The sequence below is a fragment of the Cylas formicarius genome, unplaced genomic scaffold (genome assembly GCF_029955315.1).
Source record: "Cylas formicarius isolate icCylForm1 unplaced genomic scaffold, icCylForm1.1 PGA_scaffold_6__28_contigs__length_40554024, whole genome shotgun sequence".
Classification (NCBI taxonomy): Eukaryota; Metazoa; Arthropoda; class Insecta; order Coleoptera; family Brentidae; genus Cylas; species Cylas formicarius.
Genome location: NW_026844347.1, coordinates 19,987,673 through 20,014,845, shown reverse-complemented (window position 1 = coordinate 20,014,845; position 27,173 = coordinate 19,987,673). Strand labels below are relative to the sequence as shown.

The following is a 27,173-nucleotide window of genomic DNA, read 5'->3' as shown; positions in this document are numbered from 1 at the left end:
CTAATTAGAGCTAAATTGAATCAGATCATGGAAAGGTTTATTTACAAAAAGACCCATAATAAAAAACTTCTACAATTTTTATTAAGCGCTTTCCTTAACTAATTACTCAATTATATTTTCATTTTCTTCTTTTTGGGTTTCACTGCCGCGAGAGGCCCCGGTATCTTGAAAACAGTGCTACAAAACATTCGAAATTTAGATGAACTCACAAACATTAAGCACCTTTGATACTGTATATTTATTAGTCCTTATAAATGTACTTACTGGCAAGTGGTGCAGATAGGACAAAATTTGCAAAAAACTAAAATAAGAGACAATAATTTTTTTTTTTTTTAAATGCAAGCCTTACTTGATAAACACACAGAACAAACAAATCCAATGTCAATCAATTCTCTATGGCAGAAGCAAGCTGCTCTATAATCCACCTTTACTGGAGGAGGAAGAACCAATTTTTCTCTAACTGGTGGTTCCGGCAAGAAAACCCACTGAGTTTTAAGAATAGAAAATTATTATAAAGAGTATACATAAGGAATCAAGTTCTTACCAATAAATATTGAAGTAAGCCTTGTAGTTGCGGCACCTTCAAATACAAGCCATTCGTTATGTCACACCCTTGTTGCAATAAGCTGAGATGTTGATCCAGAGCACAAACATCAATGACAGTATTTTGTTTTTGGGCGGTGAAAAATACATTCATATAATTCATGTATTGTGAGGCAGAATCACCACTGCCTGTTACAACTAACATTCGACAGTTGATCTAAAATCAGGAATATTCAAGCTAAGCTATTTCTTTCTTTGCGTTAATGTGATACTTTTGCTCCTGGAGGTTTTGTTCTTTGTGTTTTGGCAATAAAACACAATGCCATAGCCATGGCTCCTGCCAATAAGGATTCTGTAGCTATTGTTGAATTCTCAGTATTTAATAGACTACTTAAATTTTGTTTTGTTGTTTTCTCCACTGAGGTAAATGCCTCATATTGCCCGTCTATTTGCCGAATATCAAGTGGTTTTGTGGATCCTGGATATATAAATTTACTACAACATCCATGTCACTAAATGGGCATAGCAAATAATTACAAAACCAAAGGACTCCAGAATTATATAGAAAGTACCTGGTTTTTGAATGGCAGGCCATAATAGCTAACTTATTTGGCGCTTTCTGCATTAAATGTGAATTTGCGAACCCAATAACAGAATCCACAACATGAGTTAAAACATTGGGGTTTTCTCTTAACATTTTTTGGCCAGGGTTTGTATCTACAATTACAACCAGAATGCTTGTTTCATCAGTTGATGTGATGTCTGGATCTTTTTCTGTAGGTAATTCTAAATTATTCATTTCTATGCTTAAATTTTTCTCGCAATGTTGCTACTAGCATTGATATTAATTCTGTTTTTATGGAACTTATTTACTCACAGACCACACAGGACGCAGACGTTGGTAAGGGTATGCGGCATAGAATTAGAGTATTAACTTCATGGAGTCCATATGTAAGGTTCTGAATTCCATTGATTCAGAGGCGAGTTTAGTTTCAAATGTTTAAGATATTATCGCGTCGTTGATGGACATTTATGTTCTTTCTTATGATCAATGTAACGCCACGTGGTTAGGCCACCAGTTACGCATATATTCTGTGTTGGCATGGCCCTACCGATTTGGTTCAGCTGTGCGGCGAAGTCAGCATTCCGTGATAATAGGTGCAGTATGCTTTTTACATTCTAACTACACATTTTACAAACGCCAGATTAACGACATTTTTTTTCAACTATTTTTGCGCACTTTTGTTTATATCGGTATCTCCGGTAACAATACAAACAACATATAACACGGCCAGACGACAAATATATCAATATGTCAATGCCAGTGAGAAAGTCATAACTCGAGAGAATAGCAAAGTCAATTCAACAACTACATTGGCAAAACAGAAATAGTGCAAAGAAAAGTACATCAAAATTTGGAAAAGTTTCAGTATATGAACTTTGGATTTTTTTTTCCAATTTTTGTCAATTTTTTTCACAATTGTAATTTTATTAGTTCTTCAGAATTTTTACTGTTCGATACATTTCATGGTACAATCACAAGGATGATAATCTGTGAAAGTATGGTTTTGGATAGTTCATTTCAACTCGAATAAGCATGAACGTAAAAATCTTACAGAATAATCAAATTGTGATCGAGGACAATATCACATCACAAACCCGGTTGATTAAAACACAATGCCTGACCGCCTAATCACGGGACCGGGCCGGGTTCAGCCTGCTCGCCACCGCTTTCTTTTCTTAAAAAAACAAACATGACAAAGTCTATCTATTATTTAACCAACATGTTTCTGATATATTTATATAAACTTTTTTGCTTAAATGGATGAAATCTATTTCAGTTTGTGTCCGCAAAAATTGTAAGATATATATTAATATCATTTGTTATTAAGTTCCTCCAATGTCAAATTCTTTATTTCTTAAGTATATCTAAATGAATTGTTTATCTAATATGTCTCTGATATATCTATGTAGATGGATATCGTCAGCCAAAACTGATGAAAGAAGATAAAAGGTTGAAAAATAGCTATAAACGATGGCCACCTTGAGGAATGCCATGTGCTTTTTACCTTTAAAGAAATAATATATTAATTTTATGCTTTTTTTGATGAACTCCAGAAAAGGTCTAGTCCATCAGAAAAAATTTAATTCAGCTGATGGTTTTGAAGGAATCTCCTGGTTCACTATAGCCTTTAGTTTTATGAGAGTTTTTTTTATGGTCCTTTTAATGGGTATAATAGAATAATCGGTAATAAGTAAAATATTGTAGGTAGATATTTAAATATCTACTTATAACAAAAACGACAAAATGAAAATAGTATATTGTCAAAATCGTAAGTATTGACAGCGTCATATTCTACAGTAACTTGAAGTATTCTGAAGCAATACCCTACATGAAAAAGATATTTAAGGATAAGTTTGCGGTTGGTCCCAATAAACTGGTTAGGTACCTATTATCATAATCCAAACATGCAAAATTAATTTGATCACAATCTGAATTACAGGCGCGTACTGTCTAAAACATCAAACACAACGCACACATCGTCACATAAATGCATGTCGGTGCTCACGAGTGAAGAAGAACAAATAGCGAACGAACTACAATCACTAAAAGATCAAATAGAGAACTTGAAAGCCGCCGTATTAGCATTGAAAGGAGACACCGAAAAAAAAGAGGTGTCCATAGCAAAACTTGCAAGGGAGAAAGAGAAGATTACATTAGAATTGCTAAAACAAAGACGTTCAAATATAGAGCTGCTGGAACAATTAGAAGAAGAAAGAAGTTTCTACTTCAAGGAAAAATTAACTTATTGTCAAGAGATGAACGAAATTAAAAAAATGAAAAAAGCTCTTAGTGGAACATCAGCAGCTGGTAATGAATTGAGCTCTGAACATTATAGAAATGAACTAATGAAAGTTAAGCGTACACTGAACCAAACACTAGAAGCAAATTATAATTTAAGTATAAAGTTTCTTAGAATGAAAAATACAAAATCTTGCCTAAAGACACAACTGAAGACTATGCAACTAGAGCACGAGAAAGTAACATACTCTGAATTTCGTTATATATATATATTTTAGCAAAAAAATATTTTTTATTTTTGTAGTTAGTCACCAGTTACAAATCCAAAATTCAAAACTTGTCTGATGATTTGAATGATCTTATCAATGACCGGCTAAGCAGCACAACTTCAGGCAGCAGCAAAAAATATCTTCATGTAATATATATGAAACTTATACTTACAATCCATAGTTCTTAACCATTTTTTAGTTGGTGAAACAAAATAGTTGTTTGGTATACGAAAATCTTTGTCTTCAACTAGAAATAGATAATCTTAATCTGAAATTTGAGAAGGTTAGGTTACAAAGGACCAAAAGTGAAAGCAATAGCAGACTCAGATACATTGAACACGGAAGGAAAAAAAACGAAAAGTTCGTGGATGAATATCCCAAAAAAGTTAGGATTAGAGACGAAAAACCTGAGAAACTTGAAAAGGATTTCAGACCCTTAACCAGCAAAGAAGTTTTAAAGATATACGAAAGAAACGAGGATGTTGGAATACCCAACATTCATATTCTGGATGAACTAGAAATTAGAGCAAACTCCAGATCCACTATTCAATCAATTAGGAACAATGCCCTAATAAACAACATTGTAAATCAATCCCATTCGAAACTGGATCTTTTCCAAGTATCAACTACAATATTCCCAACATCTTCCACTTCCGGTCGAATGGTTAGGGTATGTTCATCTCCTGAACTTCACCATTTGGTTGATTGCAAAAGAATTGAAAATCCATAATTTTATTAATCTTTAATGTATTAAGTTCTAATAAAAATATTTTTCAAGATTATGCTCTTAAAAATATTATAAAAGATAAGATAAAATTTAAAAAAAGGAAAAGATGCAGGCTGTGGATATTAAGAAATCAAGTTATAGTTATTTCCGTCACGAATTATGGACTGGTTAAATACAGAAGTAATTTCAAACAACCGCTGTAGTGTTCTTAATTGGTATCCGATTTCAAAATTTCCGCGATACAATTTTCATTCGTTTTTAAATAACGATGGTCAACTAGATTTGTTTTGAAACGATACCCAGATACCACACGGAGCGGATGGATATCTTTTATCGGGGTAATGACAGAACTAATTTCAAAGATTCCAAGAATGTTTTTGTTGAATTATTGAATTGTAAGTTGTAGTTGAAGACTATCTTTACGTAATGTTAAAATGAATGTTTTATTTATGAAACATTATTTTTGAAAACACGTCACAAAATACGAAGAATCGTTACTTACCAAAAACTAGACTTTATATACTTTGGTTAAACCTTAACATCCTAACTCTGATTCTCGTCATGCCATTTTATTCGAGCCAATTTTACATGGGATGTATAATAAGCACACATTAATTATTACTAGTATGGTTCAAAAATTTTAATATTTGAATATACCTTTCTCCGATCTTTCTTAAAAGATCCTTTTTGTGTTGTGCTTGTGTTTCAATAGCATACTTCGGTTCCAAAAGTAATCCATACTTGGATTCCAAAAGTTTTACATGTCTGGATTCCAAAATGACATCCAGAAGTGTGACATTGGTAGAGTTCAACGGATTTCCAGAAGCTAGCAGAAGTGGAGATCCCGGGCATCCATTCGACAGTAGTGTTGTGTCAATCGTTCATTTTACGAGGACCGAATCAATCAGTGGCCGATTTCAAAAGGTCCGAATCATTTCAATCAATCGTTCATTTCAATACTTTTTGATGCCAACAGAAGCGGCAATAGTCACTGAATCCGAACAGTCCGAACACCGATTCAGTTTCATTTGAATTTGAATTATTGTTGTGTCTATATGTTATGTTTTTTGTTGTAGTTAGTATAATATTTAACTGTGTTCTGCTTTTTATTGAATCACGATTTTATCAAAATTGGTGCTACGTATTGGATTGTACCAGTAATACATTAATTTGTTTAAATTAAATACCTGTGTGAAAATAGATATTTCATTCAATGTTCAAGTCAACACATACGCAAATCTACCAATAGATGTCGCAACTCAACACTATAGAATAATTATAACAATACTCCCGTTCCTTTTTTCTACTCCCGTCTGTAAAATATCTATTTACCCACCGATCTAGCATACGGGAAGGGTCAAGGGACCATGTCAGTTTCGTTTCCCATGAATCCGAGCCACTTCGGACATTTCCGGGATTTTACCGCACGAATTTGGCAGCAACCGGATGTTTTCGGAGATATTTCCCACGCTTTGAATTTTGACGTTTGTCAATTCTGATGGTCATGTCAGTCAATGTATTCGTGTTGTTTTGCGAAAATGTAACCAAAAACTAACGGTCGTAGGAAAAATATGGTATGCAACACGTTCGGTAAACTTTTTAACTCACTTGTTTATTAGAAACTCGCTCCGCTCGTGTTAAATAAACTCGTGAGTCAAATGACGTTTAACGCACTTGTTGCATAATATACTATTCCGTGGTCTATCCAAATCTTAAACCATTCAAATCAATCGTATTCCGCAAGGCGAATTCGATTTGTTTTAGTACGGTTTGGTCGATCAGTCGTACTGTATTCGGTCATTTCAGACCGGTCAGGGCGGCAATGAGAGCGAACAAGGTGATCGAATAGTTACAACAAGCGGGATGCGGTCGTTCGATCCTATGAAGTGATTGATTCAAAGTGACCGAATCAATCGCGATTGACACAACTCTATTCGACAGCCTATTTGTCCACAACACGACCTTAAGTGTGCTATTTTAGTATTTCTTCAAATAAATTTTCCATATCTACTTTTTTTTTATATTTAATATTTAATGCTATGTTTGAAATCTTGAAATCACATAACATTGGTAGTTTCACATGCTACAACGGTAGGCGTTTTGTCGACCATAATTAAAAGTTTATTTGATCCAGCCCTTATAGTTACTAGAGATATAATCGGAATAGGCCCTGTCTACTGCCCTGCTTGCATGCTCGGAAAATCATTCTTTTTACGGAAATATCAATGTGCCTGCAGCGCATCAATTTTTACTGTAGTAGGGCCAGTATATTATCTAATAGGTAATGTGATTAGAACTGGCATCTGTTAACTGTTTGTAATATCAAATCTAAATCTAAAACTCGGAGAAACATTGAGTTCTGAAGAACGTGTTTATTTTTCATGGATAATGTACACGATTAAAACGAGAATATGCAAAAAGTTCAACAAGACGGATCCTGATTTAAGAAACAATGGATGGTCGTTGTGTAGTCATTAAAAAATATTTGGTTCGTGTAGTCGCCTAATTTTATGCCGATTATTTGAAACTTCCGACATCACCTTGCCAGATAATTTTCTTTTATGTGAACTTCACTTTATTCGGAGCAGTCTGTGTTTGTAACAGACTAGTTCCGTGTGAATTAACCTTAAGGTAAGGAGGTCGTGTCTTGACCATTTAGCGATTTTAGGGTCAGCTGAGGTTGGTATTTTGACATGTGGAAAAAAGTTTGGTGCTCAATGTTTGTGTTCGGATTGCGTTTAGTGAGTCATAAACAAAGAATTTTAATTTTAATGTTTGTAGTAATAACCATTTAATTTTTTCGTTTTTACTCGTTAAAATGATGGTAAAGATCGAACTTCACGAGGTCTTAAGGGATTCTCCTAAATTCAGGTTAATTTTATGAGCCGTTATTTTAGCAATTTTAGTTATTATGTGGGAATTATTATAGATGTTTGCTCGAACAGGAAGAGTCAAGCATCGATCATTTGGAACAACGACTAGACAAAATCTTGAAGGTGTGTGGATCGATGATAGATTCCGGAAAAACATATGTTGGACAGCAAAGGTAATAGTAATCTACTTTATGATTAATGTTTTTTTAACTAATGTGATGGAAATGTTTAATATAATTTGGTGCAAGTGAGTGTCTTAGAAAGAAAACTTGGATACTCCTGATATTCTTCAGCTAATGTCTTCACGCTTTTTGAGTTAAAAGTTAATTAAAGTTAATATTTTAAGATGTTTAACGGGCACTTACGGTTCTACTAATTTTGTCCGCTTTTGGGAAGTATCCGTTTGAAGGACTAAGGACTTATAATAAGTAATGATAATGTGTATGCATATACAATATGTACATAAGTATATATGTACATACATACCGTGAAAAAAAAACAGTGAATATGCTGCATTTTTAAATTATTTATTGCATCCATATGTTAATATGACTATATGAAGGACAAATATGTAGTAAGTAAATTTTTAAAATATTATTTAGTCCTTGGTTTTTTGAAAAAAATCTTAGATGTTTGTCTGACAAAACTTTGCCACATTGTGTTTAAGGATGCAATTTTCATAGTAACTTAGTTTTTTTAAGTGCTGAAATGCAGTGAAATCATTCCTGGAAAATTTCTTTAACATAGAAATATGATTTAGAGCTCCACCATATGAATTTATTGCTTTCGAACTACATATACATGCAATATTGTTACTGCTGCTTCTTCTGGTTCGTTTGGACTACTTTTTCAAATTTGGAAATTAGTCAACAGCCTCTTCTTCTGTTGTTATGTTACCGTGTAAGTTCATGACATATTTTATATGTTGGAGGTCTGTTGCTCCTAAGTGTTTGGCATGTGACAATAACACAGCTAGTGTCAATAATATAAAATCTTCATTATCGTAATCAATTTCTAAATTCTAAATTGCATTCACTTTTTCTAAATCCTGCTTTGGCAAAACAATTCTTAATCAAGTACAAAGTACAAGTACAAATAAGTACAAAGCCATTTTGGTTAAAACATGTTTTAAAATGAAGTGTCAATAATTAAATTTGCAATTTTGCATGATACTTTGATCCAAGGGCTGACAATCTGAAGTTATGTTTTGCAGCAAAAATATATAATTTTCAAATTTTTTTAGCTTCAGTTCATGAGGATGAGAGCCATGAGAGCCGGCATTGTTCAGGGACAAAAGCACTTGCCTTTTTTGGATACCCACTTTTCGGTCGAATTGGAGCAACCATTCATATATGATTTATTGCGTCACAAAGCCTTTTTGTTTGATTTGCAAGTCGCTGGGGGATTCTTAATAGCAACATTTTTTAGAGCACTTTTCCAATCACCAACAGAACATCCGGAAGCTGGAAAATGTGAAAATTATATTTTTGCCTCAAAACACATCATACAACATTTCAAATTTAATTGTTGATACTTGATTTTAAAACATGTCTTAACCAAAATTTAAGTTGTTCAAAGTTTATCTCAACTTACAAAGTCCATCAATGTGTTAGAGGCTTTGTACTTATTTGTACTTGTACTTTGTACTTGATTAAGAATTAGTGAATGCAATTTAGAATGTAGTATACAAATTGATTAAGATAATGAAGATTTTCCATTATTGACAGTGTGTTATTGAGACATGCCAAACAATTAGGAGCAACAGACCTCTAACATATAAAAGATTGCATGAACTTAGATGGTAATATAACAACAGAAAAACAGGCTGTTGACAAATTTCTAAATTTGGATGTACAGAGAGCAGACCCATTTAAGAAAAGGTAGTCAAAAACGAATCAGAAGAAGCAGCGCTACAAATGGCTCCAGCACCATGCAGTTGGAAATCAATAAATTCATATGTTGAAGCTCTATGTTAAAGAAATTTTCCAGGAATGATTTATTTCCCTGCATTTCAGCACTTAAAAAATCTAGAGTTACTATGAAAATTGTCTCCTTCAATACAATAAGGCAAGGTTCCGTCAGACATTTTAGTAGTTTGTAGTGAAAATTCAAATGCTATTTTTAAATATATATAATACTCTACTGTATATAGCATTTAAATTAAACTAAATTTAATAGCAGGGCAAACTTCAATGGGACTTGTCAAGTCAGGTGCATTGTTTCCCCATAATTATATTTCTATGCATTCTTTACAGAGTATCTCAAAGCAGTTGCAGTTGTCACTTGTGTATTATTTCATTTTTAGCTTTTGGGTTGATTTTGTCTAGATGTATTATAATATTACAGATGTTATTCTATGTCACAATCTCAGGCAGTGTTATCTGTTAGACTGTTAACTTTAAAATAACTTTTTCAAGATTTGTTCTAAAAGAGGCGAATTCAGTTGGTAGTCATTAATAGCAGATATTTTCAGCCTCTTCGCCAATAGTTTATGGGATCTAAGTACTCATTTTAGAGAAGATCCGGAAGTGTTGTCTTCTTTAAATAAGTTGATACATAGCCTACAAGAAATGAATAAATTTCATACAATTCTTCTTGACCAAGCATCAAGAACTATATTAAAAAATATCACATCCTTTATAAAAAAGTAAGTCAATTAACTGATTTTTTTTAAGTGAGTGATAATCATTAATTTTAGCGATATAAAGTCTGTCAAGGATTACAAGCAACACTTTGAGAAAATATCAAATGAATATGATAATGTATTGATAAGAAACTCTCACACTCCACGCAGTAAAACGCAAGAGGTTGAAGAGATTCAGAATATACTTCTTGCTGTAAGATCTTGCTTCGGACATCAGACATTGGATTATGTTAACAGTATTTGTGTGTTGCAAACTAAAAAGAGGCATGAAATTTTGAGTACTGTAAGTTGTTTTTTTTTTTAATTGACTGTCGTCTGGTTTGTCATTGCTGCACACTGGCACTTTTCATGTTGTTTCATTGTGAGTTTATGTTTTAAAATATCAACCCTAGTTTACTTGGTTCAAAAGCGGCTTCTATATGTACATAATCATTTCAACAGCTCCTATGTAAATTATTGAGATATACTGTTATATCAATTGGCATAACACAAGTTATTCTAGCTGCAAAATGTTAATGACATCATTCTTCATAATTTTGTATTGGTGTTTGCAGCTTTTGTCATACATGCATGCATGTACGACATACTACCATCAAGGGTCAGACTTGTGCGATGATTTGCAACCATTTTTCAAAACATTAGCTGATGAGGTAGGTTAGTGGAAGTAAAATAAATAAACAACTATGAATACTATTAGAACGTGAGTATAACAAAAATTATTATAGATAGGCAATATGAGAGATGAAACGTATAAAATTGAAAAAGAATTAGAAAACAGACATGCTGTGGTATCCAATATTGACAAACTACCGCTCGTGGGCGATAAGAGTACCCCAAAAATGGAGGGTTATTTGTTCAAACGTACATCAAATGCATTCAAAACATGGAACAGGAGATGGTTTTATCTTTTTGATAACAAGTTAGTGTACAGGTGTGTGATTTTTATAAAAAACAATATATTGAAATATTATGTTACAAATATTAAGTTGTTTCTCCTCCAAGAACGTTTGTCGACATATTTATTTTCAATGTAAAGTTTAAAATTTTAAGCCTGACGCCGATACACATGAATTCGCTAACATTGAGTAACATTTCTGAAAACACAGTTATGTGCAACAAATGAGTATAATTAGTTAAAAAATAAAAAATTAAAATAAAAAAAAATTCTTATAAAGATAGATAATATGATTTTAAATCAAAATAACACAGATTGTTTGCTATATTACTTTTTGTGTTTTGAATTCGCTTTTTTGTCTAAACAAGATGTCATTCATTCTCTATACAATAATTAGGAAATATTGGACTGTAGACCAACTATTCGGAGATTTGGAAGTTTTTATTTTTTGTGCTATTTTAGAAAAAGATCTGGAGAAGAGCACGAAACAGTAATGGAGGATGATTTGAGATTGTGTACTGTGAAACCAGTTACCGATGGCGAGCGAAGATTTTGTTTCGAGGTAGTGTCGCCCACAAAGTAAGTGATGATTTTTTTTTTGATAGCGTTAATAATTTGCGAGTATATTTTAAATAGATATCTGTTACGCAGTTTGTGTCAGAATTCACTTAAGTTCCTATTTTTATCCTTTATCATTTAAAATATATTTGTAGAAGTCACATATTACAAGCTGATTCAAAAGAAATGTATAGTGAATGGATACACGCTCTTCAAAAAGGAATTGGTGCCGCTATTCAAAGAGTACAGAGTTGTGAAATTCAGGAGCACAAGAAGAATGGGAAAGGTTTTGCTCACATCCAGAGAGACCATGCCGAACCAATTTTGAATAATAACAAAGTTAAGAAAGTGAAGTTTGTATTTCTTTTCATTTTAGATGTTATGTGTTTTTTTTTTATTTTTAAAATGTTTGTAGAATGTGGGAACAATTACTGAAAATACCAGGCAATAATTATTGTTGTGATTGCAGTAGCCCCAACCCCCATTGGGCTAGCATCAACTTGGGAATTACTTTATGTATTGGTGAGTACATTTCTGTACAACAATTCTGGTGCTCTATAATAATGAAATAATAATAACTTCAGTCATATAATGTTTCTTTTTTTGGAAAAGTGGACTTTATTTGTTGATAGAAAAGTTAAGAATTGTTTTTCCTTCATTAGAATGCTCAGGTGTCCATAGGAGTTTGGGTGTTCATTATAGTAAAGTTAGATCTCTGACGCTTGATGATTGGGAGCCAGAAATTGTGAAAGTGATGGCTGAACTTGGAAATTCAGTTGTCAACAAAATCTACGAAGCAAATATACCTGATGATTGTGTTCGTCCTACACTTCATTGTACTGGGTGAGGCATTGTGCACTTTGAAATGTATGTAAATAATTGTTTAAGTTTTATTGTGGATGTGATGTCACATCACATAGGTCAGTACGGGAGACTTGGATAAAAGCAAAGTATGTGGACAAGAAATTTGTTAGGGAGTTGCCACATTTTGATACATCACCTTCACAAAGTCGTCAATCACGCGCTAGTATGATGGAATTTCGGAAGTGGAGTGTCAGAAAAATGCGTCGCAGACCTAGAAGTTGCGACGCAAGAAGCAGAAAACGACGGACAGGACATCAAACCATAACAAAGCTTGAGGTGTTGTCTAAGGGATCAGATATTTCTAATGTTGGTGTTGAAGATGAGGAGGATAATGAGATAACGCCCACAAGTAATGATAACGTTTTGCTTTTTGGAAAAGATTTGGAAAAACAATCTATAGATGGTGCTATTGATTTAAGCAGTGACCAAGAATCTACAGAAGGGGAAGAAAGTGAAACAGTTGGTAAGCTTTCATATATATCCAAGGGGTTAACAGCCGTAGCCATCTTCTTTCCTTTAATTGGGCCCTCCATTCAGATCTACCTTCCTATGATCCTTCTATTGACTCTTCTATCTCATCTCTCCATGATCTTCTTGGCCGCCCTTTCTTTCTTCTTCCAATCGGACTCCAGTATTTAACTCCCAATTTTTATTTAAAAGCAGTTCTGTAATTAAAGAAAAGATTAATTAACTAATGTTTTCGTGTTCTTGCGCTGGTAATTCTGGATAAATTTGTATTGTTTTCTGAAAAATAAGGTGAGGAAGACATATCCAAATTGCAACCTGATTTATTGCTATACAAAGCATCTGCTGCACACAATCTGCCTGTGATGTGTGAGGCCCTCGCTCTAGGTGCTGATAAGAATTGGATCAATCCAGACGACCGGGGCAGAATTCCTCTTCACGCCGCTGTTTTAAGTGTAAGACCATGGCAATATGTGCCGAACAAAGGTAATTCTGTTTTTTGATAGGGTTCGGTGATGCCGTGTGCCTATTTGCTTTTAAATGGGTGTAAAATCAATGCACAAGATCAGAGTGGAAAGACTCCTTTGCATCTGGCTACGCAGGAAGGACATACAGCGCAGGTGTGCCTATTTTTAAAATACAAAGCGGATCAGCATTTGGAAGATGACGAGGGAAAAGTACCCCTTTCCATGGCGGAGCAAAAAGAGCACGCTGACATAGTTACTTTGCAAGTATTTTCTGTGCATTATAAAATAAGAAATAAGTGTTTCAAAAATTCAAACAAACAATTCTCAGATCGATTAAGGGGCGACCCTAGCAAATTATTAATTTGTTTTTTTTGTACAGATTGAGGCTGGGCCGTCTTAATGAGGAAATGAAGGAGTCTGAGGCAGGGGTCACGGGCGATGATATGTTTAATGATGTAGTGCGCGATTTCTCTCGCCTGGCATATTCGCACCCTGAAAAATTACAGAGGCCAAAAATTGACAACGAATAATATTGTGATATTCTACTATTAGTTTTTTATACATAGAGTATTAATGATTCTGACAAAGGGGATGGAACATTAATGTACCTTATATGACGATTAACATATTTAAGTAATTATCTGTTGCTATTGCTTGAAACTTTTTTACATATTCTTTCTTATGTAATTAAATAATAATACAATTAAAGAAAGACTTCTATTGTGGCAGGAGAACAAGAAGATACTGAAGATTTTGCTTGATTTTTTACATCTTTTACATGATCTCCAAAAGTACAGGTTGAGTATCTTTAGATTGATGTAATTCCAAATTTTTCTTGTATAAAAATTACCATCTTTAATAAGAGTATCCAGTACCAGCAGGAGATATATGGATAAAACTGTGTTTCAAAATTTCTCGCCCCACTTTTGGAATTTGCAGTTGTTTCAGAAACTATTTTATCTGTGGAGTTTTATGACAACTTGTCAAACACTTGTGATTATGCAAGATGTGAAGGTTCATTATTTCACTCAAAGCTCAGGAGAAGGAGAATTCCATTTGAGAGTGTATTTTCATCATATATGGTGCTAATTTCTGTCATATTTTGTAACTACTTGTATTCTAACTTTATGAGTCCTATTTTAAAAAAAATATCTCAGACTGTATGTTTCGTTACTAGTTCATGTGTCATTTATCGGTATTTTTTATAAGGTGCATTATTTTTTAATTTTCCCGAATATATTTTTTATACATGAATAGGTTATGGTTGTATTTGTCTTTTTTATTGTATAATTTCCGACTACCATGATAAATAAAACATGACTTTAATTTTATTATCCTAGAAGGGGTTTTGTTATAATAGTAATGCAAAATAAGAAAGGGCGCTAATATTACTCGCGATGTAAATAGTATTTACCCAACTCACGGTTCATGCTAAGCTGATATATTTGTTTTTCTGAAAAAATATTTCCATGTTTGTATGTTTAAAGAAAAAAAATTCAAATTTTCCGTTCTTTGAATCTTACAGTTGGTAGTGATAATTTATAATTGTTAGTTAATCCGATAGAACGCAGGCGCAAAAACATGGTTAGGTCTGTATTTATTATTAATTGAAGAAATATATTGTATTCCATCGTGAATGTTTTATTAATTGTAAATGGTGATTTTATTCTCTTTTACCTATTAATAAATAATAAGCCAACAATAAATAGACAAAAGCAAATTTATTTATTTATTTTTATTAAATGAATTAGATGCCAAACGTCCTTTTCTAATGTTAAAAATAATTTAATAGTTAAATGTAGGAATACTTGTAAACTTTATATAAATATACAGGTGCACAAATAAATACAAAAATATGCTTAATTTTATCAGTCATTCGGTTACAATCTATATATCTTATTTATTAATTTCATCTATGCAGATATTTCGAAAAATTATCAAAACTAGTTAAGAATACATATATAGTACCTACAAAATACTAATAAAGGAGCAGAGAAAATGTTTATTTTCATAGACAAAGTGAATCTAGTTGTTCTGTATTTTGTAGGACAAAGTATCCCATTTGGAAACGTCTGAATATGTTATGATAGGATGTGTTAAAATACAGGTAAGAAACTTATAAATCTCAAACTCGTTAAAAAAATGTTAAAATATAAAAACTAAGAAATCTTAAGTTAAAATACTATTGGTCGTCTGGTAAGTTAGTGACAGAGGGTATTTGGTCTTGTAGTATCACGTGGCTTTAGATTCTTCTTCCGTCTGCTGGCATCGATACACATAAGATTGGATCGAAATATCCTCATCCGCCTTCAGACAAGTTAAACTTTGGGGGCATTCACATCTGAAATACAACCGTTAAAATAACTATCGCACATTTAAGATAACTATCAATTTTAAGTAAAATTGACTTAAACGGCCACTATGTAGCGAAACGAATAACTCGGAAATTTAGTTTTTTATGTTATCCAAGAAAAGAAATTTATTATGTGAATTTTGTGCATCAAGATGCATTTTTATGTGCACAATTTTTTTTTTATTTCTGCTTTCCGATTGATCAATTTTAATTCCCTTTATCTTGACCCCTTGAATAATTTATATCAATAATCATGTCCTCACTTCACTCGTGTGTTATCAGACACTAGTGCCATAAATAATTGAATAGTGACCTATAAAACTTGCAAAATATCGGTTGACACTCGTATATATCCTTTACGTTTTATATATTATGTTTTCTGTCAATGACAGCATTTATATATCATTGTAATTTTTGCTAATTTTGATTTATTATTTTAGTATTTTAAGTAGATTTTGGAAATAAAGTTGAATTAGGCACATGTATTATTACGTAATTTAATATAATAATATTAATATAATATAATTTAATATATAAGTAACCTACTGATTTAGCAAATAACCATTATGATAGTATCACTATCACTAATACCGCAACGTTAAAACAATCAGTTTTTTATTATTATTATTATTATTTATAGTGTCAAAGAATCTGGATGTAATAGTTACAACGGGACGTCAAATTACTTCGAAAGGTATTTTTTATCGACATACAAATTTCCTCCGATGTAGAAAAAATGAGTGGATGATGGGCTTACGTATTTTTCATAAAATAGTCCACATTTCTCGTGATTTGATTGTAAACCGCCCATCCGCAAGGAACTCTGTCTTTACATACAAATTGGGTGTCATCTCTCTGCAACAAAAAAATTTCCATTATTACAACCTGAATCATTTTAACATAAAATTTGATCTAATTTTTTTAATGATCTTAGTTTTTTAATAAAATATTTCAAGCAGTGTTGGTTACGGAAAGAGCGTGGTTATAGTCTTGTTATAAAACCTTTATTTGACAATCTATTTTTATTAAAAATTAGATAAAATAAATTGTCAAATAAAGTTTTTATAAGATGTGTAAATAGTATTACTGTTGCCTGTGGAAATAAAAGTTTCTTTAAAATATCAATTCCATACTTTGGTTATAAGATATGAGTTATAATTAGGTTATGGTATTACACATTTAGGAAATTCGTACTTCTAATAAAGCACTGCGCAAAACTAATAATTGTACTACAATTAATTTCAACGGGTCCTAATTTCCGAAGTTATTTAGTGTCTACTCGTTCCCGGGGTGAAGAAACTTTTTCCTCTTTTTTTTTTTGATATCACATATGTAAAATGCAAGTTTATTTTTTGGTATTTTCATTTACTAATGCAACATTGCCATTTCAATTACAGGTATGATGTAACTTTTTTGTATTTTGTGGAGTAAATTATAAAAACTGCTTAGCCTTAGAAATCTCTAAACTGTAAACAATAATATGCAGTTGCAACAAAAAAATATACGTTTCTTATTATTAATGATTAATTAATGCGTTATTTTTTTAAAGAAAATTATGATTAAAAGGGTGAATTTCATATACTTATTCGTTTCAATAACAATCAAAATTCACTTCATTTAGTAACTTTTTTATGTATGTATATCTTGGACAGCCTCTATCGTTCTTGAGTTCAGTAGTACCGTGACCTGCAGAACAGTTTATTTTATTAGATTACGTTATATATAATTTTACTACTATCTTTCATTCACTCTTTTTTATCGGTGAAATATTCTAGCAACAATCGCGGCCGTATCTTTATTGCAATTGGTGACACGATGCCAAGAGTTTATCCGTAAGTTTATCGTTATCTGTCTTTTAGAAATGAAACTCGCGATGTTTCTTTCGTAAATAGATATGTGTTGCGAAAATATGCAATTATACATGCAGACGCATGTTGACAAGAATCTTTTATGAGAAATAATATTTACGTTATAGGGACAACTAAAAAGTATTTTTTGAAAATCTTTGTTTTTATTTATTCTTTTTTAAAGTGTCACCAAATTTCAATTAGACCTGTGATTTCAAACCCCGTTTTCAATCAACAGACCTTGCGGCGTTTATCAATGAATGACTGCTCACACTTTGTGTCTTTTCTGGAAATATGCCCATTTAAATTTTCAGGGAAACTGCAAGTTATGTGGGAGGCAAAATGCAACTTAGTATACGGGACACGTGCGGAAGGTCATTTCTTGCTCTACAACAATATATGCTGCCTGAGGTGCATTTAAATCTAAACTTATGGGATGAGCTAAGTTTAATTTGATTAATTCGTTAAATATTTTTACCATTTGTTAAGTCGCCGACTTATCTTAGAGAAACCACAACGTTTAAACTGGATGAAAATTATTACAAAAATAGATTGAAACTATCTTATCAAGGGCGCCCATGTTCTCCAGAAAAATAATCTATTTTAAAAACCAAATTTTTGAAACAAAAAATTGAGGAACATATATCAAAGAACAGTAAATGAAATTATATACAGGGGGTGGCATTTAAATCAAGCGACCTATTGCCATAGAGCACTTCCACTTACGACGAGGTGTAGAGAGTGTAGTGAAGAGTGAAACTTTAGTTTCCTATCAGAATATAAAATAAGAAACCCAAGCCCATATTTAAACAGAATAAATTTGTAGTGGCCACTAATATAAAAGAAATGATTTTAACATAACCACATATTTCAGTGGTTGTTGGATAAGCGCTGGATAAACACTGACTTTCATTCCTCCCCACCCTTCTCTAACGCGTTAAGTTAAGCTGTGTCCCGGAGAGATTTTCATATAAAAGCCGCAGGGACTTGATGGAAGTGTCCGCTCAAGGAAGTCCGTTGAGAGATTCTGCTGCTTAATGTCATATTTAACGTTGCTAAGTACAATGGGGGAATGTAAAACCCAACGTTCTCGTAAACAGCTCGTCAAAGATACCAAAGTTTTCCGAGCATATAGTTGTGGGGCTATAGTGGCAAAGACTTCGTTATTGTCTATTGTTTAATAGATGTTGCACAAAATCTAAAGGAGAGTTTCATAAAATGGCAACAATGTAAAAATATATTTTTCAAAATGGAACATTCTATATATTTTTGCAGACTTCAATTACTCCAAGAAATGTTTATTGTGACTGTGATTGTTTTCGGATTTTATTAGGACGGTTCCAACCGATTAGAAATGATCTAAAATATTAAAAAATATATTCTTTCATAATTTCCTCTATCTTTTAATCAGCTGCTGTTATGATATTAAAAATAGTCCTTAATATAGTTAAATGCATTGCCCAAATTATATTAATGCCCCTAAGTAATTACATGATACTGAAAGTTCTCTAAGCTCTTACTAACTTTCCGAAATTTAAATCAAACTTTCTTTGATATTTTAAATAAACCTTGTATCTTACTACTTCATTGTGATCAGCTATTATATCTACTTTTGATTGATAGCTTTCCATTTTCCTATTGACTGAAGTTCTATTGTAATATTTGTTTTTATTTATTCACTTGTTTTTAAAAATACGCCAGCTTATTGTTATCTAATAAGAAGAACGATTATAACATCAAATGAAGATAACCTACCGTTTACGACAAAGGAAGAAATAAGAATTAGAATTTCAAATGTTTTTCAAAATGTCGACATTTCATTTACTATGTCGAGAGAAATATTTAATAGAAGTATTAGTAATATTATTGAAAACTAATTTTTTTAAAGAAACTGCCACAGGCTACTGTCATACTATTTACAAGTCATCTGGATTCCTCCTTTGGTTGTTCATGAATCGACGATTCGCCAATGATCCTGTTGTCTTCTTCAGGGCTTGATTGAAACGAAGGCAAATTTGAATCATCAACAAGGAACCCAAAAGATTTGAAATTAGTAAATTAATTACAGTTTCAATTTACGAGTTCAATGTGTATCTTCATTTAATTACGAATAATTTTTGTAATAGCTCTTTAACGGCCTATTTTTCGGAAATAAAAACTAGAATTAAGCCAATCTGCAATTTTGATTGACCAAAAACGAGTTTTTAAGTAATTAGCATTGGAAGTTGGAAATATAGAAGATTATAGAAAATAAATATTTTGCTCCCAATAAGTGGGCAACGTTCGATTAAATTTCGAAAGCCGCCACAGTTTCCCACAAACAATCCCTGGAGAAATCGAAATATACAAAAATACATAATATTTTTACGAAGGGAGATATAGTACTTTGCTACATTATTCCGCCATATCTGTAAACTTTGATCGTACCGCTTTTGCTATTTTAAATCGGCGAAAATAAGTATTCCTAGTTAACACTCAAGTTTAATAAAGTTTCCTCTATGAAATTTGGATGATTTCGCAAAACGCGCCATTGTGCGGATGTTCCGATCATACACGTGTTTTTTTTTGCAGTTTACGACCGCACGTGACTGGTGTAGTATACAATGTCTGCGTTTTATCTGGAACACATCCAAATTATGTTTTGTCTAGCGAACGAGCAAAACAAAAAGATTCTGATCATTCAAAGAGGTCTGCTTGATGACTAACCGCCAGACGATTATTTTTATTGGCCGCAATCGCTTCGCGTGGAAATTGTAATCTAATTAAGACAGCCGGCCGCAATGCCGAAGGTAGAATTGGCTTTATGTTCCAACACACCGCTATAGGTTTCTGCGATAGAAAAACTTCAGAGAAGCAATGTTTTGGACAGCTATTTTAAATTATATAAAAATGTAAAATTTAAGTAATACAAATATAGATAAAGAGAAAATAATATCGCAAAAATGTGTTCCCGGGACATGCGAGTAATATCCTGAAAGAGGTTTGAATGGATTGTTGCAGGATAATGCCCAAAGCAAGGATCCTAGATTATACTCGTAAAAATAATGAAGTCAAACCGCTGGTTAAAACAATGCATATAAAATTTTCGTTTTTCAATATATAAAATATGTGTTAATAAAATGTCGCTCATTGAGATACAGAGTGACGTGTTGTTAAACCCTATATATAGACAAATCAAATTCTAAATAAATGTTGTTATATAGCACTGTTGCAGAATGTTGAATTGTTGGAAAAAATGTGATCAAAATAAAGCGAACGGTTCGCGAGGAAACGAATTTCGTGAAGGGGATCTGTTTTAGTGGCCGATTTTTTGTAGAGGTGACTGTAGTAAATTGCAAATATCTTGCAAACGGCAGTAGAAAAAAATATTTATGAATAGAAATCATAAAGTATTATCGATACAAGAAAATTAATAATAAATGAATTAATATTTTATTTATAATTAAAAGGGCCGCGCATGGATTCTTTTACGTTTTTTTAACAATCAAATCAAACTTGCAGAGTCTATAAACTGGTTTTCGCCTTTCGTTACTTTTCTATCGATGGTATCTAACATTATTCCAATATTATCTCGGAGGGGAACGGATTAATGCAAAATATTCATGTTCGACTTCCGATAAACAATAAAAGGAATTAAATCGAACTTTCTGCTTTTATGCAGTCCCAATTAAGTTCGTATTGACTATACTATATGCGATACGACGATGAGGTCGATGAATTTAATGCGGCCAGCGACGTTGACTAAAATATTGAAGCTGGATAATGTGTGGTAACACATGTCTTATCAAATTATGATACGATGTTTATCATCTATCTATCGAATATAATTTGCATGGGAAATAGCTTTAGTTGCGTATTAAGTGCTGGTCTTATCTGGAGCATCTAGAATGTTGTTTGTTTTCGTCACGGTGGTTTATGATTTGTCGATAGCAAATCGACTTTCGCATTACAAATGCCCGTTTGGAATTGTTTTAATGCTGCGAGCACTAAACGATCATACGTTTAAATATTTTTGTCCTAGTGCCAAATTACTGAAAAACTATTTGCATATTTGCAGAGTTGTAATTTGCCGTTTTGCCGTCCATGACATTGACCTGAATTTATTTATAAACAAACAATAGACGCAAAATCTTTCCTGGAACCACGTGTGCGTATTTTAGGTTAGGTCAGATAAATTCCCCTTATCGCTACGCGAGAAAACAAATTATTATTTGACGAATGACGATGATACTTAGAATGTCGCGTGCGATTCAATAAATTGTGAAATAGAGAAGTGCATCGGATAGAAATAGTTATTTTGTCAACATTTAGTCGTCATATCCAATTACTCAACGGTACCAGTAATTGTTGTATTTACTACAGGTACTGTGTCGGACAGTGTTCTAGAACTTAATGTTCAAAATTTTATTTATATACCTAACTATTACATTGGTTGCATTACATTACATTACATAAAATTAAATTGGATATATCATTCTGAGAGACACAAAATAGAACCATACAATGTGTGCGTTTTTTTCCATTGAACATATAAAATTGAAATTTTTGAGTGTGACAATAGAAACGGCTACTTCCTTAAATTATTTTTATGAAATGGTCCATGCGGGGTCGTAATTTAGCCCATTTTAGAGGTACTTTCATTAAGAAAACGTCCCTAATAGTATATTATGTAACAACGTAGAGCATAATTTTTCTACTACTAGTTTTTGGGTATATTTTTGCAAAGTAGCATGAATACATTTGCAGAGTGAAGTGATCATCAGAAGTGAAAAACTCCAAAATACCATCAACGTGTTTAATCTACAAAAAACATCGGATCGCTCCCAAACCCGTGACTAAAGCCTTTTTGAAGGTGACGTTTTGCGCACGACTGGTCCATAATAGAGTGGAAGTAGAAGAAATATTTATGCACTAATTATGCGTTGATTAGGATTGCCAAAGTATCGCTTTTCGGGTGTTTCCAGAACTTAGGCCACGGGTTTGGTATTTTGACATGTGTCAGTTCTAATTCCAATTTCTACCCCCATTCAGTCCATAGGCGCAGTAGTATCATCTATAAAACAAAATAACTTAAGAATATTTCCGAAAATAAATAGGCATGGACTAATTTACAGCCGTAGTATAAAATATAACTAATGTAAATGAATTAATAATCACAGCCTTAGTAAATTTTTGTAACTTGATCTAGCAAGTTTCACCTCAATACTGAAATATATTTTTTTTTTCGCTGAAGAATAAGCTTTATGCTGTGGTATGTTAACAGAAACTATGTACTTAGGTAAATACTTTGTTAGCAAGCTGGGTGAGTATTATTTTTCGTCATTGTTTCATTTCCCGACGTTCGAGACGAAGTATCGAATTTTTGACAAAAAAAAATGGACGATTTAATAACTGGAACATTGTTTTAAAAAATGAATCAAACCAATTGTAAATTGAAGTTCTTCTGCTACATTCTGTAATATTAATTCCTGGCACGTTAATCCTGACTTATACGCATAGAAAATAGCGAAACTGGACCGGTCCAGACCCTACCAAAAATTAATACTTTCTAGCTCTAACTGCATTCGCTCAATAACACTGTTACACATTAATCCAAGATATACTTTGGTTATTCAATTTATTCTAATGTGGCGAATACTAAGCAGTCCGATTGTAATCTATAAACAGTAAGTTTTATACGCGGTTAAATTGTACTTGTACTACAAAAATAGATTTTTAAAAATTTAAAACTAATAAGAAAGTAATGCGAAATATCTTGTTGCAAATCCGTTTATTTATTTATTTCTGGTTTTAATTCATTCATATAAATTAAAGATTTTACTAATAAATTATAGTATGGGTTTTTCTACAATTCTCCCAAAAATAAACCGAGCAGAAAATTTATTCTAAACGCATAAACGCAAAACCTTTTTCGCTAGTCTGCCAGTGCGAAGAAACAAAAACACTATCGCTCGGACCGCAAAATGAGCATAAAAAAAAACATAAAATTAGCGCAAAAAACTGCAAACAAATGGCGACATAAAAAACGTACAATAAATTTTGCTAATTTAGTAAGTTGCGAACATGAAATTTTCTTTTAAACCTATTGACCAAACATGACTATAATTGAATAACTTTCTCACCTTTACCAATGACTTGGGCATCACCGACGACACAATCAAGAGGCAGCAGAAAAAAATGGGGAAGGCTGCTTTCTTGCTTATCGGAATCATTATTATCATTGTCAATTTTTTTTTCGATCAACCCGTCTCGCGTTTATAGGTTCAAGTTGAAGCAGGCCGACAATAACGGGAAAGTGCAACAAGATACAAAACACACCGTTGCGCTTATCAACCAGCAACGCGTCAACTCTACACTTTTGTCTCCCAACTTTACGCGTGAATCTTAAGATTTTGTTTTATGCGCTTTTATATATATATAATTTTATTTTGGACCGTTGGGAGACGCGCGCGCAACCTTTGCAATTTTTTGCCCGGTACACGATGGGGATTTTTTGTTTTGCAAACGTTTTTCGTTTGTGCACGCTATTTCTTGCATTTATATCTTGATTTTGTACGAGCATGGTAAATAAATTACTTGATTATAAACAAACAAATATTGAACTGAGGTGGCTTTTACTTGATGAAAATCCATTTATCAAAATAAATAAGAACTTTTAGTTCTTATTTATTTTAACAAACAAATAATATTTATAAGAATAAACGACAGCAAACATTTAAAAATTTTAAAATTTAATAAACAACTTGACAATTTCAACATAACGGCCTATATATTTTTTATGGGAAAATAACTACCATAATTTTGAAAATTAAATTAGGAATAAACTAAAGTTGTCAAATTGATTATTTTTAGCTTGATTTTTATATAATGTTGTTGATTTTTTAATCAAAAATTCTGTACAAAATTCTGTAGCTTTAAGTGTTGCAAGTTTTTAGATACTTAATATTTTCTGTCAGAAGTAACGTTTGCACACTTTTGATCATTGTAGATGTTTCCTAATTGGAATATATTTAAACGATGGGTGGTTTCCATTAAAAAAAATAATTTAGTCGATTTTTTCAATGTGAATATAATTTGAATTTTTTTCTAAATCCAAATCTGTTTTTTTAGTTAGTATTTGGACATTATAATTGAAATGCAAATAGACAAGGTATTCTATTAAAAATCAGAAAATTGACACCGACCTCAATAAAAAAAAAGCATATTATGCAACAATTGTGGTAAACGGTATTTAAAAAGTTTCAAAGTTATTAAGTTAAAAAGTGTACCTAACGTATTGCATACTATACTTTTTCTACGACTCTCAGTTTTTGAGTACATTTTCGCAAAACAACACGAAATCATGCCATTGCTCCCAAACCCGTGCGGTAAAATCCCGGAAATGTCCGAAGTGGCTCGGATTCGTGGGAAACGAAACGGACGTGGTAAAGTGACGCTTCCCGCACGCTAGATAATTGTGTAATTAGGCATTTTACAGATGGAAGTAGAAAAAATGTGTTTTCAGAAAATAAAAAAAGACGATGTAAAATATAAAAATTTCAAATATTATATAAAGTTTCAAGAAAAAATATTTTCTACTATTTACATTACTAAGATTTCAAACTTCCATTTTAAGTAGTTTGATTTTTATTTTGTCCATAAAACACCCGCCAAATCGTTAGCGTAAATAAGTGGTACTTTTTTTGGAACCAGAAAGATTTATTTTACATGTTATATATATGATTTTCATAATTATAAATACAAAAATAAGCATCACAATTGACAAAATCAATATTTTTTAAATTTCAACCCTCAATTTATATAATCCTGTCTAGTTTAACATTAACAAAGTAGACAACTTTTTATAAAGTTGTTTTGGACTATGAATGAATGGAATATTTATTTAAAAGATATTGATTATGCTTGATTATTGATTTATTTTTCAAAAAGTTGCATTGGTATACTTGAAACAACAAAAAAATCTAATAAAACCGAGAGACATGGAAATCTAGACCCATATAAATTTCCAGTATTTTCTCGAAATATGCTCAGACCTTGTTAAATGTTCTGGAAAATCCATATATGTAATTAATTTTTGAAGCAATATTGACAAAAATATTGAGATGGACCAGTTAATATGCGAATGCGTGGTCATTTGAAATCTTGTTTTCAACCAATAAGACCCAGTGGCGTTCAACAATCAGAACGGTGTAGAGATTTCGTCAATTCAACTGGTTACATTTGTGAAGATCGCTGTTTAGAAAAAAATCATAGCCGACCGAGGCTCATCAATTTTTCCTCTACCAGGATCACTGTATTAGTTAACAGTTACATGTCTCGATAAATATACCTTTCTTACATTTTTTTAAGATTAAATTTACTTACCTTATCATTTGACGCGACTGATATGTTTTTAAAATATTTTTGTTAAGTGGTGGTAAGTTCACAAATTTTATTAATTTTAATGGTGACAATATACCTTTTTTCCTTTGATTGTGTTTATTCAGACATCACCTTGAATTTTACTTAAGTAATGAAATGATTTAAATTTAGTTTCTTTTTAAACTGACAAAGACACCAAAAATCTCCCTTATTATATTTTTCCTTTATTGCGCAAAAGTTAGCAATTTTTTTTGGTTTTGTTAAAAAATGTTCTCCCTACGTTACACACGATCGCGAGCCCCTTTTGAGAATTCCGCTAATTTAGTGACGGGTTTGGATGTTTTCGGTAGGTCATGGATGGTATGTCAGTTCTCATGCTCACGTCACACTTTACTGAGTAAATATAATCGTGCTGTTTTGCAACAATTTACACCTATGTTTGTACAGAATGCACCATATAGCCACATAGAAATCTTTACTCTTTAATGATTTTCAAGTTATCATATAGTAGGATCCGGGAATTAAATGTTAATATGCTTTTTACCCCCTAACGAGACAGTGGTCAAGCATGCTCGAAGTGTCACTTTAAGACATCAACTTTATTAACCCCTGTGGCGAGCCACTTCGAACGTTTTGGGTTTCCATGTGCCATGTGTGCTATGAAACTGAAAATAATAGTAAAATAAAAGTTTATATACAAATATGACTTTTATTTTGAGGCTAATAGAAAAACGTAAATTCAAATAAAATAAATGTTATTTAAAGTTTAAATTAATTAGTACAAAATAAAACAAATTGATATATGTAAGAGTCGTTCGAAACAAAATTAATTTAATTTTTCAAAGATACATTCACAGGCTACTATAATACTATTTACAAATTTTCTGGATCCGTTTCAGTTAAGCTCTGAAGAAGCCAAGACGACGATGGGCGGAACGGTTGGAGGAATCCATAAGATTTGTAAATAAAACTGATTTAAAAAAATTTAAAGGCAGGTCATATGGCCGAAAAACTGACCGTGGAATGTTTAGGAATGCGGACCAAACGCATCCCTAATTCTATACACAAGTTTGAAAGAATTTTTTGAAATCAACGGGTTTAAATCTGGAGTCGAGTCTTTTATGATATGCTGCACATCGCTTCTTATAATAATTAATAATTCCTAGTATTTGAACTTCGAAAACGACCACTCAAGGTGACTTTAACAATATTTGGAAACGACTAAAATTAAAAAAGCGCAGAAATTCGAATGTTTGTAAAAAAATGTTTTCACATTTCATTTTGGATTTAAATATCATTTGGCATCCTAATTAAAACATAATCTTTTATTTGGTAAAGTCGGGATATTGATATTGATATTGAGATGCAGTTTCCACTGTGTTGTTGAGCTCTTATGACTTTCTAATGACATTTATTCTTTAATAAAAATTCTTTTTGCGATCATTTCAGAAATATTAACCTGATGGCGAAGTAAACAACCTCAATCGCGTAACTATTTACTGCC

At 32.2% G+C, this 27,173-nt stretch overlaps 4 protein-coding genes across 8 annotated transcripts; 2 read left to right on the top strand and 2 right to left on the bottom strand.

Moving 5' to 3' along the window:
• Positions 1–59: 59 nt before the first annotated feature.
• On the bottom strand, positions 60–4,946 carry LOC132703823 (general transcription factor IIH subunit 3). 4 transcript variants are annotated; one of them, XM_060673321.1, is made up of 8 exons: positions 4,845–4,946; positions 3,788–3,883; positions 1,116–1,260; positions 816–1,038; positions 545–760; positions 350–485; positions 265–301; positions 60–177 (listed from the first exon to the last, which is right to left on the bottom strand). In XM_060673321.1, the coding sequence occupies exons 2-8, from the start codon at positions 3,792–3,794 to the stop codon at positions 111–113; spliced, it is 831 nt and encodes a 276-aa protein (XP_060529304.1). In that variant the 5' UTR covers positions 3,795–3,883; positions 4,845–4,946; the 3' UTR covers positions 60–110. The 4 variants fall into 4 exon arrangements, with proteins under 4 accessions (XP_060529304.1, XP_060529305.1, XP_060529303.1 ...); XM_060673322.1 differs by lacking the exons at positions 3,788–3,883; positions 4,845–4,946 and adding an exon at positions 1,421–1,594; XM_060673320.1 differs by lacking the exons at positions 3,788–3,883; positions 4,845–4,946 and having other exon boundaries at positions 363–485; positions 1,116–1,595.
• Positions 1,758–4,836, top strand: LOC132703821 (uncharacterized). 2 transcript variants are annotated; one of them, XM_060673316.1, is made up of 5 exons: positions 1,758–2,103; positions 2,162–2,989; positions 3,048–3,585; positions 3,651–3,761; positions 3,815–4,836. In XM_060673316.1, the coding sequence occupies exons 2-5, from the start codon at positions 2,937–2,939 to the stop codon at positions 4,343–4,345; spliced, it is 1,233 nt and encodes a 410-aa protein (XP_060529299.1). In that variant the 5' UTR covers positions 1,758–2,103; positions 2,162–2,936; the 3' UTR covers positions 4,346–4,836. The 2 variants fall into 2 exon arrangements, with proteins under 2 accessions (XP_060529299.1, XP_060529301.1); XM_060673318.1 differs by having other exon boundaries at positions 1,758–2,984.
• Positions 4,947–6,941: 1,995 nt separating the features above from the next.
• LOC132703534 (arf-GAP with coiled-coil, ANK repeat and PH domain-containing protein 2) lies at positions 6,942–14,740 on the top strand. Its single transcript, XM_060672853.1, has 15 exons — positions 6,942–7,083; positions 7,173–7,213; positions 7,272–7,388; positions 9,689–9,862; positions 9,914–10,142; positions 10,414–10,509; positions 10,585–10,790; positions 11,217–11,333; positions 11,468–11,665; positions 11,728–11,834; positions 11,975–12,155; positions 12,233–12,639; positions 12,933–13,096; positions 13,148–13,368; positions 13,488–14,740. Exons 1-15 carry the CDS (start codon positions 7,036–7,038, stop codon positions 13,636–13,638), a joined length of 2,457 nt encoding a protein of 818 aa, XP_060528836.1. The 5' UTR covers positions 6,942–7,035; the 3' UTR covers positions 13,639–14,740.
• A 103-nt stretch (positions 14,741–14,843) lies between these two features.
• Positions 14,844–23,683, bottom strand: LOC132703535 (uncharacterized). The gene is made up of 3 exons (XM_060672854.1): positions 23,431–23,683; positions 16,219–16,316; positions 14,844–15,449 (listed from the first exon to the last, which is right to left on the bottom strand). Exons 1-3 carry the CDS (start codon positions 23,527–23,529, stop codon positions 15,341–15,343), a joined length of 306 nt encoding a protein of 101 aa, XP_060528837.1. The 5' UTR covers positions 23,530–23,683; the 3' UTR covers positions 14,844–15,340.
• Positions 23,684–27,173: the final 3,490 nt, after the last annotated feature.

Bases quoted from the DNA above. Each gene is read 5' to 3' on its own strand.
- LOC132703823 (XM_060673319.1), bottom strand. From the start codon at position 1,342: ATGAATAATTTAGAATTACCTACAGAAAAAGATCCAGACATCACATCA. The intron at 1,039-1,115 runs GTACTTTCTATA...TGGATGTTGTAG, and splicing joins GCCTGCCATTCAAAAACCAG to TAAATTTATATATCCAGGAT. The intron at 761-815 runs GTATCACATTAA...TCCTGATTTTAG, and splicing joins CAAAACCTCCAGGAGCAAAA to ATCAACTGTCGAATGTTAGT.
- LOC132703821 (XM_060673316.1), top strand. From the start codon at position 2,937: ATGAAAAAGATATTTAAGGATAAGTTTGCGGTTGGTCCCAATAAACTG. The intron at 3,586-3,650 runs GTAACATACTCT...TTATTTTTGTAG, and splicing joins TGCAACTAGAGCACGAGAAA to TTAGTCACCAGTTACAAATC. The intron at 3,762-3,814 runs GTAATATATATG...ACCATTTTTTAG, and splicing joins GCAGCAAAAAATATCTTCAT to TTGGTGAAACAAAATAGTTG.
- LOC132703534 (XM_060672853.1), top strand. From the start codon at position 7,036: ATGTGGAAAAAAGTTTGGTGCTCAATGTTTGTGTTCGGATTGCGTTTA. The intron at 10,791-11,216 runs GTGTGTGATTTT...GTGCTATTTTAG, and splicing joins GATAACAAGTTAGTGTACAG to AAAAAGATCTGGAGAAGAGC. The intron at 12,640-12,932 runs GTAAGCTTTCAT...CTGAAAAATAAG, and splicing joins GGAAGAAAGTGAAACAGTTG to GTGAGGAAGACATATCCAAA.
- LOC132703535 (XM_060672854.1), bottom strand. From the start codon at position 23,529: ATGATAATAATGATTCCGATAAGCAAGAAAGCAGCCTTCCCCATTTTT. The intron at 16,317-23,430 runs GTGAGAAAGTTA...TTTTTGTTGCAG, and splicing joins TGCCCAAGTCATTGGTAAAG to AGAGATGACACCCAATTTGT. The intron at 15,450-16,218 runs GTAAGCCCATCA...GTTGTATTTCAG, and splicing joins GACTATTTTATGAAAAATAC to ATGTGAATGCCCCCAAAGTT.